This window comes from Marasmius oreades, chromosome 3 (assembly GCF_018924745.1).
Source record: "Marasmius oreades isolate 03SP1 chromosome 3, whole genome shotgun sequence".
NCBI lineage: Eukaryota > Fungi > Basidiomycota > Agaricomycetes > Agaricales > Marasmiaceae > Marasmius > Marasmius oreades.
In genome coordinates, this window is record NC_057325.1 from 481,771 (window position 1) to 496,451 (window position 14,681).

Genomic DNA, 14,681 nt, shown 5'->3' on the forward strand with positions numbered 1-14,681 from the left:
GGGGCATTCTGTGTATTACAATTGCTTTAAAAGTCCATGCTAGTAGTACGTGGTGTGTACAAAACGTCCCAAACTAATGATCTAGACACAGCAGCGAAATCGTTATTAGCAAAGAAGAAACAAAAAAGTCAAGAAAAAAAAGAGCCTACCAATCAAAGTCCACAGTCAGATGGCAAAAGACGCGTAGACTGCACATCAACCGTTCCCAGCGCAACAGCCTGACCACCCGTCAACTCATCCATCGCCGCTTGAGCAACATTGAACCCAGACCCAGCATGATCGACAGCAACGATATTAATGCTCTTCGTCACTCCTTGTGGGTTGGTGTAGTCGAGACGGAAACATGCACCGCAGTTGGCGGAGCCCCATCCAGAGATAGCGTCCGATGCGCCGATATGGGGGAAGCCAGGTACGGAACCAAAGGTAGGGAATCGGTGAGCGAGTCCGAAGTCACCGTCAGAACAGGCAACTGTGTTCATAGATGCATTGGCGTCGTCGTAGTGGTTGTCGTATCGGAGCTCGACGGCACCGATGTAGGTGGGAAGAACAGCGAGTACGGCGGGGATGACGAGGGTAGAAGAGAATTTCATGATTTGCGATTTGAGAAGTGAGAGGAGTTTGCTGAGGGAATGAGAAGGGATTGTTGTTGGTATTTATACCCGACAAACGCTGTGAAAAGGAAAAGGAAAGGCCGGGTGAGCGACATTAAGGCATGAAAAGACCGCAGGCGGAGTACTATGTCCAGTTCCATAGCCAGGACAGGGCGGGGGTCGGTTCCCGAGTCCGATGCCAATGGATGCATTGCTCGGTCAGTCGACTCCGCACAACGAGTAACGCTGCCTGGAGTGTTCCAATAATTCATAAAAGGTGTACTGACCTCAGCTACGCCAAATCCATCGAACCTTTGCTGAAAGCATTGGATGTTGAAAACTTGCGGCGGGAGACGGGAGGATCGCGTGTCACCGGTTACCTCTCTGTGCGAACTCACGTGCTGCCGTCGGCCGGAGTCTAACTTAGGACGGACTCGGACTCGAATGCCCGGGCTCTGCGTATGTATATGATCTCTACTGCCCTTTGTATATGATCTCTACTGCCCTTTGATTAATTCCGTGAACACGCGGACTCTGGTGCGACAGTCGGCTAAGCAAGCGCCCTCGGCTAATGGGCGGTTGTACGTGGCATACCTACGGCCGGATTGAGATTTCGAGCTCCGACTCCGTTCCGAAGTAAATCCGAAGACAACGAACGAGGAGACGACAGTCTGTCACAGTCCCGTCACTGACACGAGTTGGCAAACACATACACGGACCGCTCACAGGTATAGGGAAACAATAGTAGTGTATTCATGGTTGGTAGGAGAGTAGGAGACTACAAAGTACAGTGTATTTGAGGACGTGAAATAACTTTACGCCACTGAACTTAAGTTTATTCACCTGTGTAGCAACTACCAGCGGAGTTCGAATATTGCCGAGCGTTCCTGACCCTGCCGAGCGTGAACGCAAAATCCGCGTGTTCACGGAATTAATCAAAGGGCAGTAAAACGGACACTCGTTCGAATACGCCGCGAAACATCATGCATCAGTTACAAAACGCCCGACATACCTTCCGTCCTAATCTCGCTACCAATTACTTCGTTCAAGGTATTATAGGTAACCTTGAAAGCTTAAGCTTGAACGTTCGCGTTCTAACCGATCATAGAGGAATAAACAGGAAATCCAAACAAAAAATCGGTCTTACTAGTAGTACATTCGAATGACCCACATGGGCCGTACTTGAAGTTTCACAAGAAAAGCTACAACTGTCACTGTTGGGCCCACCACACTTTCTCTTTCCAACTTCATTCCACAAAGCGCATGCGGCATGCCTAAGCACCCACACTCTGGACATAAGCCATCCTAGCAGGATGTTTCTCCGCCTCAGCCTTAGATCGCTCAATCCCCCGCCATCCTGGTTCTCCCTAGATAAAACACGGATGTTTCATCATCTCGATAATCACTACCGACTCGGACCTCGGGACGGACGTACCTTTACAACCCTCATCACTCTAAACTCACTATCATCCACATGAACCGCTCGTCTAGCCGCACCCGGTGGCCAGATGTAGATGTATCCGGGCACGAGTGGGATTCGGATCCATCCGTTGGATTTGTCTTTTGGGTTAAGGGGGGGGAGGGGAGGTGATGAGCGCTGAGCGCTGAGCAAACACTGATTGTAAAACTCGGAAGGGACTTACCACGGAAATCAGCGTACGCTTTACCTTGTAAAACAACATTGATGGTTTCTTCGGATAGCACGTATCTTTCAAAAAAAACGATGAGACGAAGATGAAGTAGGGGGGGGGGGGATAAAGATAACCCAAACGTACTCATGTCCCTCCGTTTCCTTTCGTTTTTTCTCAAACTACACAAAAAATAAATAAATAAATAAATAAACGGTCACGGTGTTACCAATCTGAACTTCCCCGACACTCACCTCTGCTTTACCCCCAACACCACCAACAGAAAGATCCAAAACCTCAACATCCACATTCTCAAACCCCCTCTCCCCCGCTACAGCTTTCAACTTCGCTTCCACATCCGACCCATCCGAGTGTGGGATTTGGATAACGTGGATGTTCAACGCAGCGAGGTCTTCTTTAGATACCGGTTTAGACGCTGAAGGATCATTGTGAGGGAGATGAAGAGCTCCAGGGGTGTTGTCGTAGGTATATGCTAGGTGGGTCATTCTTTGAACACGGAGGGAGGGGGGGGGGATTGAGAGGGTGTGAGAGCCTGAAGGTTTGGGAGATATTCTTATACTTATCCAACTTACTGTCACTATAGCCAGCCGGTGGCGAAAGAACTAGGCAAGAAGAGTTGTCACTAGACCATGGTCATGGGTGTGGGATATACAGCAAGTACGTTTTTGTTTCAAACATAAGTCGCGTTAAGCCTCATATCTATATACTGCGCTGCATTGATCGGTTCGTATTTCTTTGGCCTGTCAGGACCCCAACAGCCGGGGATACAGTCGATGGTCGTTTCAGAGTCTGCAGCCATGAACTAGGAGGATCGATTTAGCATTTTCTTCCACGGGTGGGGGAGTGAACGAAATGACATACGTAAGGAATAGAAAACCGTTCACGAGTCTTTCCCCCATCGCCTTCTCTCCTCGGTGGTGCTCGGACACGATGTAACGTCGATTTGAGAATATCTATAAAATCCGTTCCATCAAAAATCAGCAATAAGTAGATCCCTGTGCGAAAACTCACCATTCGACCACCTCATAAGAAAATCCCCAATATTAAACACCGCCGCTCCCCTCACCGGAGGCACAGATACAAAAATCCCCTCCCTCCCCGGACACTCCACCTCCAACCCTCCCACATCATCCTGAAACAACATCGTACACGTACAAAAATCCGTATGCCCTCCCATCCTCCCCTTCTCTCCACTCTCAAACATCTCAACCGGCCCTTCCGGATAATGCAAAAGCCTCAACTGATTATTCCCATCCCCATGATACCCATTAAAAAACCCCCTATCCAACCCCATACCCAAAGCTAAAGCAGGTAACAACCTCTCCATCTGGAATTGACGACACGTATCCCAATATTTCATAGTATAACTTCGGAAACCAGGTAAATCAGATTCGGGTAACCAGACGTTATCGAAACGTTTGGTAGGACCCTGGCCGAAGATGTCGAAGGATTCTTTGTAATCTGGGTATTTGCCTTTACGGATCGAGGCTAGTTCGGTGGGGTCGAAGATCATTTGGGAGACTTGTTCGAGCCCGATGGGGCTGTAGCCGACGTGTTTCCAACCCTCGGGTGGGTGGGGGGCTTTTTGTTTGGTTGAAAGTGGGAGTGCGAAGAATTTTGCGGACTGTGGGAGAAGTATACTTGGTACTTGTACTTGCTTAGGATTCAGGCTATGAGGAGGGGAACGCACCCAATCGAACATGCCATCAACCATTTCTTGAGGAATACCAGTGTTGATCAAGTACGCGAAACCGACGTCTTTGCATGCTTTGAAAAATGATTTACCTATTTCATGCGCTTCGGGGGATGTACCGTCACCGAAATCGGCGAAATCGATGATGGGGATGGATTCTATGGCCATGGCCATGGGTGTTTGAAAGCAAGCTCAGGCTGTTGGGGTCATGGGTATGATACTGATAATAAGATAAAAAGTTAATCACGATGCCTGCCGGAGGCGAGCCGCGAGTAGCCACATATCCGCTATAATTACACCCCATGTATATGAACAGGCGCAGCTTTCGTCGCGGACGTATAAACAAGGTCTACTATCCTCTTCTTATCACCATCTTGTTCAATCCTACATTCATTCAATTTCAATCAGCTTCCAATGGAAGGGAAGGCCCCCCTCACCTAGCAGAAACAGTCACAAACGTATGATTCTGTGCTGGTCCCGCACGGATCTTGAATGCCATTGAGCGTGTCAAGACAAAGAAGCCTGCGAATATTCCTGTCTATGTCGAGAGCACAAATTAGCTCCAAATTACCTCAGAAAGACTCGGACGGTTCCGCACCTCCCTATCCTCCAAAACATTTTTCCACTCCACACTCCCACTTTTCACTAACCCATGGGCTCCCAATTCCGAGATCCGCTTCTGAAAGTCGGCGAGAGAGATGGATTCGTGGTTCATCGTGATGTGGGCGGTGGGAGAGAAAGTGGTGGTAAAGTGAGCTTCTTGGACTCCAGTGTTGTCTTCTGATTGTGTTTCGAACAGTTTGGTTATTTGGGATTGGGCCCATTCTGCGAGAGTACTACTAGACATGGTCGTTTCGGAGTAGGTGAGATTCGGTGATGTCATCGTTCACGTCGGAGTCGTAACGAGTCCACTGACGATTATTCCTCAGTTGACGTGACGTTGACAGTATGACATCTTCGAAACAAGTCAAAAATGACCCAAATGTGGTGATTTATTTCATATTTATTTACAGAGGCTGAAAATAAATCGATAAACCCTTTTGAAGCACAATTAATTTACCATTAAATGATTAATATCGCTTAATTACTTTTAAATAATTAATAATTAATCGTCAACAAGGGTTTTTCTCTGCCACCGTTAATAGAGAAAAGGCAGCAGCAAAACTCATCTTGTTGTATATACAAGTCAATGTTTTCTGGATTATCTATGGAACTGTATTGATGCTTCACAAAGAGGGAAGTTGCAGGTAATCAATACATTACGGCACGAATTGTACCAGTACGGTTCGCACAGCCACCCTCAAGTCACATGTGGAAATCAGCATGAATCATACAGCCACCCTCAAGTCTATTCCTTGTGTTTTGGGTACTTCACGTGGCATTAGGGTGTAAGAATTTACTCAATAATATGTCTGGGTTCTAACCCTACCACTATCTGCACAGAGACTTATCATGGTAGCCTTATGATTCCAATTTTTTAACCTTTCCCATGCAGGTATTACGGCATGAATTATACCAGTACAGTTCGCACAGCCACTATTGTAACTTGAACAACCACCACCATGTACGACAAATTGACGACGAATCAGGGTAAACTTCTTCAATATCTTCTTTCCTTTCTCCAGATATGCAGCTGTTTACCAGGTTCAATTTTAAAGACAGAACAGTCAGTTATTACCCTCGTGATCTTGCTCATAAGTACTTAGCAATGCTATGTCCATTATTGGCTACTACCTACCCTCGTGATCAGGCTTATCCTTGACTTAACCTGTGGCTCCGATCAAGGCACCTACGTCAATGTCACGTCAATGTCACATCAACTGAGGAATAATCGTCTGTACCCTCGAGTCGTAACGGAGTTGGCGACTTTTCGCCCCACGCACGTGACTATGATGATCCAAAAAAGGAGATCCGGCAAACCGGCATTTGGCACTTTATGTCACAGTCGTTACAAGGTGACAACGATGCTAATACTGGGGGCAAGCCCCCAGACCCCCTCATATACCTTCGAATCCCTAACCGCTAAGCCCTAACCGCTAGCCCAAACCTCTAACCAAACCCCTAACGCTAACCCCTAACCCGAACCCCTAGCCTCCCCAGTCAACGCGTGTCCTGAGGGGACAGTTCGAAAAAATGGGCATTGTTTGAAGACGTGACAGAAATTTCCGTCACAATCCTTTTTGGGACATCACGTGCGTGGGGCGAAAAGTCAAAACCTTCGTAACGGCAGGTGACGGTGACACTGATGTACCGGTGTGACAGCTTCAGGCGTTGGGGAAGCCTGAGGAGAAGGTGTTCCCTTGAGTTGGTAGACATGGTTCGTTTTTCAGAGTCGGTGTGCTTGGTGTGACGTCGTCGTTCATCGTAATGGCAGGGCGAGTCTTCCAGCTTCCAATTCCAAGTAGCTTTTATGGCTCCAAAACCCAGGTGAGTCCAGTGCATGCACATGTGTTCTTGAAGCTTATTACCCATTTAGAGTGTTCCGGCGAGTTTGATTTATTGGGATAGGAAGACGTATATTCCAGGTGCGATGTTTGGGAGCTACTAGTACTAGATGGGATAGATATGTGGGTTCTTTTAACGAGCTGCTACTTTTCTTTTCTTGTTTGGGCTTAAAGCTTACAGTGGCCTCCGCCTCTGTGTGCGCAGCCTTGTTGAATAACGTTGTTGGTCTTGGATTTTGTCTTTTGCTTTTTGCTTTTGGTCGGATTCGGATTTTGTATTAGTGTAATAAATGGATCACGATTCTTCTGTGTTGTTGTTGTCTTTACGGATGGCGGCAAACTAATCGAGGAACCCAGTTCTTCGAGCGCCGTGCATGGGTGCAGTAAAGGAAGAGCAGCCATTGGCTGTGCCTTACTTGTACAGCACCGCGACTAAACTTCAACCCGCGGTTCCGACTGTCGCTCTCACCTCGTCTACGTTGTCGCAATCCCTTTCATGCACTCAAGACCATGCATGTTTGCAAACCCATTCTCAAAGGTGAGAAGTTCTTTGCTTATTTATTTTACTTCAGACATCCACTCACACGGGCGGCTGAAATATAGATCTCTGTGTTAGAAAAATTCTATCTTAAGAACAGTCATGAGACTGAAGGGTACTCAATGACGACCGGAACATATAAGGGTTAGACGTCGGGAGCTCGACGCTAAGGAACTTTTCAACTGCGCAATGGTCTCTCAAGTCAAAGAACTCACTGATCTCTGGCCAGAACCATCCTCACCACCGTCCCGATTATCTCCCAGCAGGTTACCTGGGGCGGATCATGAATCGACAGAGACACTGCGTGAGGTTTTGAGAAAGAACCATGAGAGATGGCATATCTTCTACGATGATCTCGGTCGACACAAGTACGTCTCATGAGCTCTTTTTTTATATCAACCACGACTGTAGTCACTGACGGGTTTGTGTTCAAGCCATATATCTCATCATTGTTTGGCCGTCTGGGCTTTAGGAGGTCATAAGGACATTGTTCGAATGGGATATGATAAGAACGAGTTCTTGCAACAGCCTCGAGGAACGTCACCGGAGGTTATAACGGAGGACAATTGGATTGAGCATCTCGGGAAAAGGGAGTACGTGGTGCAAGGCTTGCTTTTGAATCGATCTTTTACTCACTTCCCGAACTCAGATACTATGCTGGTTACCAAGACTTTTTCGCCAACGTCGTCTCTAAGATTGGCGGTTCAAAGGCACTAGAAGAATACGTGTTCTCTTCAAAGGCCAATTTCGGGAGCAAGAACAGCGCTGGTAGACACCCAGAGATGCTTTGTCGTGTCCAAGCTGGGATCATGCACGGGCTCATTCATGTTGGGTATGGCGCTGAGTTTGGGTTACCTGGGATGTACGTTGAAGGTGATTATAAAGACGGGAAACTCTTTTTTCTTTACTACCTCGTTCTGGAAAAGCTTATTTTATTCTTTTAGGTCTAGCTGAAGCAGCTGTTAGTGAAGCAGAAAGCAGTCAGCTCGTTCCACCGTCCCTGTTTGACTCTGTCGATGCGGAAACCAAATCTTCGTCTTCCGTCACATCCCGCCTACAATCCGTCCTTTCACTTGGAGGGGAGTCAACCCCATCGTCATCCTCGGGCTCGTCAGGAGCCAACGCTTTCACTGTGCTTGCGCGTCTTGAAAGAGACCCAAAGATTGTTTCCAAAGACATGGGCCTCGAGATGATGTATTATTCGCTCATGAAGGACTGCGGTGATGCGCTCTACAAGTACGCCAGTGAGTGGACGTTGGATGTGTCAAGCCCGGAGTCAGTTCAAGAGAAGATCGAGGAGCTTCATTGGGCGATGACGTTTATGTACGCAGTAGCTGGATACAAACAGCTCGATGATGGGGACTTCAATGCTGATTTCCTTTCGTATGTCTCCCTCCTTCCAGCGTTCTTCCCCTCTTTGTTAACCACCATTACAAATGCTTTGTAGAGTACACTTCATAACCTCAGGAATCTTCCTCCAATCCCTCGTCTCCATACTTTCCCCGCGCTCCCAGGTTCTCCTCCTCCGAAGCTTCTTCGCCACCGTCCTTGGCTGGTGGGTTCTCATCGGGAAACCTCCACTCGACAGCAAGAAAATCCGGGCGTTCTTCTCGGACGAAGAAATCGCACGTCCTACCCCACCTCTCCCTCAACCCGCTCCTAATGCCAATGCATTACCGTCCCCAACCTCTCCGGTAGCTATCAACCCCAACCCATGGACTTGGCTCATCCAACAAGCTATCGTTCATCCCGACGACCATTTCCCTAAATGTCAGCGAGCGTTGGTGCATTACGCTCAGTTGTATGGGACTAGACCCAAGGGTTATTGGTCTGGGGGTAAACGGAAGACGGAATTGGAAGGCGCGGAAGATATGGATGGGACGTTGTTTTTGAGAGCTGCTGTGTTAACGCAGAACAGGCTCGGGAGAGTGTTTGAGAATGTTCCGAGTTTGCAGATTTATTGGGATAGGAAGACGTATATTCCTGGAGCCAAGTTCGATAACTATTAGCTGTTGGGTTTTGGTTGCGGATCATGTTGGTATTTGTGAGGTTTTTTTTTACTACGATGCGTGGTTTTGAATGACCTTGGCACTCGTATATTCGTTTTTGGACTGGATTCGGATTTTTATTCCCTGTGAGAATGTATGTTATCCTAGCAAATCGTTATGGAGAATCTGATTCAAATAGTACTTTCATGCTACAGAAGTAGAGAGAACGAAACTGTCTTTATTCAATGCAAGTTCTATGTTCACACATTAGATCGGCGGGCGGATATGGGTATAGTGTTGTAGTAAATCCCGAGCATTCCAACAAATCCAAACATATACGAAACGACAAAACAGAAAACCAAAAAGTCCAACCAGTCCACAAAATCGGGAGACCAAGAACCTTACAAATAACGGTCAAACGCCACTTCTTCCACGACCCTTTCCATCTCCTTCTGCGCGTCCTCGATCACCGCATCTACCACCTCTGGGGGTGCCTCGAGTGGGATAAGCCAATCGTGTCTTACCTTTCCGGATGGTTTGGATAAGTACCATTTCTTGGGGATCTTTTCCTCTCTTTCCCTTTTCCACCGCGGGGCGGCCGCCGGTTTGTTATTCATCAATTTTGCGTTCACATCCTCACCTTCACCAAGATCACCAGTATCACCGTCCTCATCCTCATCCTCATCCTCCGTCAACAAATACCAAGCCTCCAAACACTTTATATACTTCCCACACATCCAACAAACCGGCTTCGAAGTCCCCACCGTCTGGGCCAAAACGTCCACTCCTCCTCCTCCTCCCCAACCCGGACTATCCAAATGGTGTATAAGCTGCAACACCGAATGGCATTTCACTGTAACAGTATTCCCAGGAACCCAAGCTTCCGATATGACATCGGAAGATAAAAGTTCGAGTTGGAGTTTCCGGTCTAGTCGGCGTAGTTCCCGGTATGTGTTTCTGGTTCTATGGTGGTAATGGTGATTTCGTTCAGCTGACGGGCCGCTCTTAGATCCACTTTCGTCTTCTGTGCTCGTGGTAGAGGTCGTAGAAGCAGTATAGTCAGATGATTCACAAGTCCCAGAAGAATTGTCTGTATCCGTGCTCCCCTCTCTCGAATGGGGCTGGGTTGAGCGGGGCCCGTAGTTCCCATTGTAATCCTCCTCGTCGTCGTCGTCGTCGCCCGAAGTAGCTCTTGACTTCCCACCGAATCCTGATCTGGAACTCCTCTTGGATGTTCCTGCTCCACGAGACCCGTCGTTATCGCAGAGCCCAAGAATAGAGGGGAGAAGCTCCGAAGGTGACTCTTGCCATGTATAAGATCGGATGTTTCGTGAAGGGAGCGCAGTCGCCGGCGTCGGTGAAGCTGGGAGTTTACGTGAATGATTACCCTGGCCATTCGGAGGTGAAGGACGTTCAGACTCGGAACGACTGGTGTGACGGGGACTCTGGTGACCCTGGTACTCGGAAATTAACTCAAACACGATCCCTCCTTTCGGTCTATCCTCCAAGAACGCCTTGATACCGGATTCTCCAAGGACTTCGTGGATAAAGGGAACGCCGATGATTGCGAATTTTACCGCTCCACTATGGTAGGACGCGATGTGGGAGAATCGTCTAAGAAGTGTGTGAAGGAATATCACTGAAAGGGAAGGGGGGGAAATAAGACAAACCAGGAGGAACGAAGACAAACGTTGGACTCACGATCTGCCTGCTTCAACGTGATCCGGAACGTATGATGATTCAGCAAATCGTCGAAAAAGGTCGACTGAATAAACATATCACACGCCCTCATAATCGACGTCAAATACTGGAACCTCTGTTCATCCCCCATATCATCTGTACACATATCCGCTTGGTCGAGGACAATCCAGAAAGACTGAACCATATAGTCCGTCGTCCTAGCGATATCACCACAGTCACTGAGAGCTTTGTCAGCGAACGCTTTGGATCGTTCCCCTTCGGGTCTGTAAAATAGCCAGGATCGGACCAGGGAAACGAATCGTGACCCTGTTTGTTCGGGGTCTCCGTCGGTATTTCCGAGGAGACTGATTTTTCTTTGGATACGTTTCCAACCAATGTTGACTACCATTCTGAGCAAGATAACTGCGGTAGCAACCGGAGGGGTCGTTGTTGTCGAAGTTGGGTAGGCCGAGGAGACGCCACTGAGTATAACACGTTTCAGAGTGGATTTGAAGATATTTTTTGTTGTTTGCAGAGACGATAATGAAGGGCTGTTGGGGGTACTTCCGATATACACTGTGATTTGGCCACTGTAGAGAGCGAGAGCGATAGACACGTCGTCGGAAGAAGGGTTTGGGCAGAAACAAAGGCACATCCAGTTGAGAATGTCTGTGAGTATGTCGTCCGGAACACTGTTTCGGAAACGAGGAAGACAGAAGCCTTGCAATTGTTCAATAATGCGAAGTCGGGCGAGGAGGTCGATCTGGGATTGCACGTCACTACTCGATCCGACGTATTTATCGTCGTAGACATCGTGGTCATGAAATTGAGAATACCAATGGGTTGACTGTGAGGATGAAAGCGAACCTTGCAGCGTAGTTTGACTGGGTAAATGGGGATCCCTACAAAGAAAATCACGGGGAGACTTCATTGTGAAAGGAAGAAGAGAGGAGTCTCACCAACCATAGTGGGAGATAGGGGCTGGCGCTTGAGATAAGATAAGGATAAGATAAGAAAGAGAAAGCATGTGATACTCCCATGTGGCATCTCCGGCTTAGGCTATCCTGCGCGCTTGCTCCGTTTGCTTCCCTTTCGCTATCCGCAAATCCTCCCCGTCGTCGACTCAATCTGGTCTAACGTGGCGCAAGTTGAGCTCCATAGTATTGATCACCGGCGGTGATGAACTGCCTCAAGGCTCGATCTACAGGACAGCTCTGAGCTTCCCCAACGCCTGCATTCGCAGTCGAGTCCGAAGTCCTATGAAGAAGTCCGATTCCCTTTCGACTTTTCATTGTCAAGTGGATCAAGACGACCTTGAGTGTCCAAATCTCAATTTCAAAAAAAAACACGATTCCTTGCATTGATCATCATTCGTGGTTCAATTTTCCGCCGTGAATATGAGTAAGGATGTATGTACGTGAGGAAGTACCGAATAAACGACTTCAAACTACTTAACTTACACCTAACAGCTCCATAGGTATTGAAAAGAGAGAAGAAAAAGGGAAACCGGGGAACAAAGAGTATCGCAGGCAGTATCGGGGGGGGGGGGGAATCAAACCTTGGTAAGCACATCACCGTCGGTACTCTTCTCAATGCTACCCTTGTCATCCTGTACCGCATGCCTCCCAGCCGCAAACAGCTGCCTCGCTGTATCCTCTCCATCGAACAACGCCGCGGTCTCTTCAAGCGTCAATCCCTTGGTCTCAACAACGAAGAAATACAAGTACACGACTTCGAACGCGATCCAGCATACGTAGACGATGTAGTATCGCCAGGTAATGTTATCGAGTGCAACGGGGTTGACGTATTGATTGAAAATGAGGGCGAGGGAGATAGTGAAGTTGAAGATGGTGAAACCTTTTGCACGGAGTTGATAGGGGAGAATTTCGACGGTGTAGGAGACGATGAGAGGAGTGAATGCGAGGCTGTGGTTTCGAAACAAGTGTGAGTGTCTGATTTACTTCAAGAAGAACGACGTCGTTACGTACTCGTAAAACGCATAGAAGATAAACATGCAGGCAATCAAAGCATGGGCACTTTCCGGTTTCCCGTGCTTGGCAAATTCCGCGTAGGATATCGTCTGTGCGGTCCAGAAGACTAGCATACCTATCGCAGACGTCAAGAACAACAGTCTTCTTCCTGCCCTATCGACCATAGAACTCGCCAATAACGCCCAGAAGAGATTCCAGATGGAGAGGATACCGTTGATGAGGAGTTGGACTGTGGCGTCCTTGATACCGATTTGGTCGAGAATCTTGTTGAGGTAATAGGAAGGCAGTCCGTTACCGGACCACTGAGAGAAGAAGGCGATAGCGACGATGATCCTCAGACGCTTCAAGTTGCCCTTCGTCGTAAACAAGGATTTCCACCCCACGTTCGAAGCCACCGTCCTATCGAATTCGATAGCGGCTTTGATTTCCTCGAATTCATACCGAACGAGGGGGTCGTCTTCGTTCGAGTCAGCGTGATAGTAAGCCAGAGTTTTAAGAGCTTCTGTTTCTCTTCCTTTAGCAACCAGCCAACGAGGTGATTCGGGAGCGAAGAGGACGAGGGCGACTTGGAGGGCGGCGGGGACGCCTTGGAGCAGGGAGGGGAGTCTCCAAGACCAAGAGGAGGGAATTTTGAAAGTACCGAAAGTTGTCCAGGCGGCGCTGACAGTCAACCCAAAGTCAGTTGTGCGGAGCGATGTGATCAAAAAGCACCGAGGGACTCACACGATTGCACCCGAATACCAAAGCGAGTTGTATGTGGAAGTAAGGGGGGCACGGTATACAGGATAAGATAATTCGGTAACCAGCATAGGTGCGGCGTTGGCGGCAAAGGTCAATCCGAACCCAATCAGGAATCTCGCACCAATGAACATCCTGACCGATTGAGATGCCGTCTGTATCGCAGTCGCCACAACCATGAGACATGCACCAAGGAAAATGGCCCGACGACGACCCAAGCCATCTGAAACGTAGGGTGTGAAGGGGTATGCTGCTAAGGATCCAATGTTCTGGATCGCGTTGAGAAGACCAAGCATACTTGCGCCTGGGTGGTTGAAGTCGTTCTTCCATTGGTCTAGGGATTGAAGACCGTTCATCATACTTCCGTCATAGCCATTGGTGGAGGACGTTATGAGGAGAAGGAAGATCCAAGCGTTAAGGATAATGAGTCTGGCGTCCACCAATATAAGTAAATCTACAAGAGCAAACAAGGAGGACGCACCTTTTGTTATTGTACCACTTTCGTGTAGGATCAACGAGGTGGGCAAAACCACTTTCGTTTGCGGTAATAACAGCGCCGCCGGCCATTCTGTAATTTCCTATGAGTGGGAAGGGGAGTTGGCGAGGGAAGGCGAAGGCCTAGTTGAAAACGGAACCATTATGGGACTTTTATATGGTCTTCAAGGTTATGATGGAGCTCACTCAGGTGACCCCTAGATGGATTTCTCCGGAGGTACCCCGCTCTTCCCGTAAGTTGCCTACTTGTTGGGTTGAAACAGCCGACAACATCGAGTCCCTGTTTATCGTCACGCTCCCAATTCCTTTCGATTTCGAGTTCGTGCTTTTTCTTTCTTTCTCTTTCGACCCTACATACCCCATGCTCCACCATTCCGCCGAGCTGTTGAACAGGATTTTTTTTTCTTTTGATCGGGACCTAGGGCGACATGTGTGGGGGTCGTTTTGCCGAGTATCGCCCGCCAACCCTGCACACACAACCTTGTTGCAGACTGAGTGTGAATATTCTAACTTTCTTCAGCCACAGTCATACCCACGAACGAGAAAGATAGTCTACGCAAGGCAGCTTCTCAGGCCATCAATACTGTCGACGGTCGCCCTGACCGACCGCAAGGGTCAAATCTGCTCTGACAACTATTATTATCATTATGTACATACATTCTTCCACAAGCACTCCCGATCATCATCTTACATACCATCGGTGGCCCGTTTAGTTCGAGTTTCATAATCTATCACACCATGTAATCGGCCGCCGATACTTAGTACTACTACCCGCTGTTTGTGCTCTTTACAGATTCATATGAGAATCGTGGGTTCCTGGGACTGGGAGAGGAGATAGGACTTTAAGGGGTTGGACTTGAACCTTCCTCCAACAA

The 14,681-nt window shown here is 48.2% G+C and overlaps 7 protein-coding genes across 7 annotated transcripts; 1 reads left to right on the forward strand and 6 right to left on the reverse strand.

Moving 5' to 3' along the window:
• Window positions 1–2: 2 nt before the first annotated feature.
• Window positions 3–936, reverse strand: E1B28_005462 (uncharacterized protein). The gene is made up of 3 exons (XM_043150024.1): window positions 878–936; window positions 150–669; window positions 3–81 (listed from the first exon to the last, which is right to left on the reverse strand). Exon 2 carries the CDS (start codon window positions 588–590, stop codon window positions 153–155), a length of 438 nt encoding a protein of 145 aa, XP_043011108.1. The 5' UTR covers window positions 591–669; window positions 878–936; the 3' UTR covers window positions 3–81; window positions 150–152.
• Window positions 937–1,864: 928 nt separating this feature from the next.
• E1B28_005463 (uncharacterized protein) lies at window positions 1,865–2,724 on the reverse strand (the record flags this gene model as incomplete). The annotated part of the gene is made up of 5 exons (XM_043150025.1): window positions 1,865–1,957; window positions 2,026–2,150; window positions 2,234–2,298; window positions 2,366–2,400; window positions 2,473–2,724. 5 exons carry the CDS (start codon window positions 2,722–2,724, stop codon window positions 1,865–1,867), a joined length of 570 nt encoding a protein of 189 aa, XP_043011109.1.
• Window positions 2,725–3,018: 294 nt separating this feature from the next.
• Window positions 3,019–4,133, reverse strand: E1B28_005464 (uncharacterized protein). The gene is made up of 3 exons (XM_043150026.1): window positions 3,930–4,133; window positions 3,251–3,863; window positions 3,019–3,192 (listed from the first exon to the last, which is right to left on the reverse strand). The coding sequence occupies exons 1-3, from the start codon at window positions 4,104–4,106 to the stop codon at window positions 3,056–3,058; spliced, it is 927 nt and encodes a 308-aa protein (XP_043011110.1). The 5' UTR covers window positions 4,107–4,133; the 3' UTR covers window positions 3,019–3,055.
• Window positions 4,134–4,225: 92 nt separating this feature from the next.
• On the reverse strand, window positions 4,226–4,779 carry E1B28_005465 (uncharacterized protein; the record flags this gene model as incomplete). Its single annotated transcript, XM_043150027.1, has 3 exons — window positions 4,226–4,316; window positions 4,370–4,470; window positions 4,531–4,779. The coding sequence occupies 3 exons, from the start codon at window positions 4,777–4,779 to the stop codon at window positions 4,226–4,228; spliced, it is 441 nt and encodes a 146-aa protein (XP_043011111.1).
• A 2,020-nt stretch (window positions 4,780–6,799) lies between these two features.
• On the forward strand, window positions 6,800–10,776 carry E1B28_005466 (uncharacterized protein). Its single transcript, XM_043150028.1, has 8 exons — window positions 6,800–6,914; window positions 6,980–7,282; window positions 7,349–7,507; window positions 7,564–7,787; window positions 7,859–8,297; window positions 8,362–9,056; window positions 9,118–9,849; window positions 9,912–10,776. Exons 2-6 carry the CDS (start codon window positions 7,104–7,106, stop codon window positions 8,921–8,923), a joined length of 1,563 nt encoding a protein of 520 aa, XP_043011112.1. The 5' UTR covers window positions 6,800–6,914; window positions 6,980–7,103; the 3' UTR covers window positions 8,924–9,056; window positions 9,118–9,849; window positions 9,912–10,776.
• Window positions 9,304–11,513, reverse strand: E1B28_005467 (uncharacterized protein; the record flags this gene model as incomplete). Its single annotated transcript, XM_043150029.1, has 2 exons — window positions 9,304–10,541; window positions 10,604–11,513. The coding sequence occupies 2 exons, from the start codon at window positions 11,511–11,513 to the stop codon at window positions 9,304–9,306; spliced, it is 2,148 nt and encodes a 715-aa protein (XP_043011113.1).
• A 606-nt stretch (window positions 11,514–12,119) lies between these two features.
• On the reverse strand, window positions 12,120–13,935 carry E1B28_005468 (uncharacterized protein). The gene is made up of 4 exons (XM_043150030.1): window positions 13,793–13,935; window positions 13,297–13,740; window positions 12,571–13,233; window positions 12,120–12,507 (listed from the first exon to the last, which is right to left on the reverse strand). The coding sequence occupies exons 1-4, from the start codon at window positions 13,876–13,878 to the stop codon at window positions 12,135–12,137; spliced, it is 1,566 nt and encodes a 521-aa protein (XP_043011114.1). The 5' UTR covers window positions 13,879–13,935; the 3' UTR covers window positions 12,120–12,134.
• Between the last annotated feature and the right edge of the window lie 746 nt (window positions 13,936–14,681).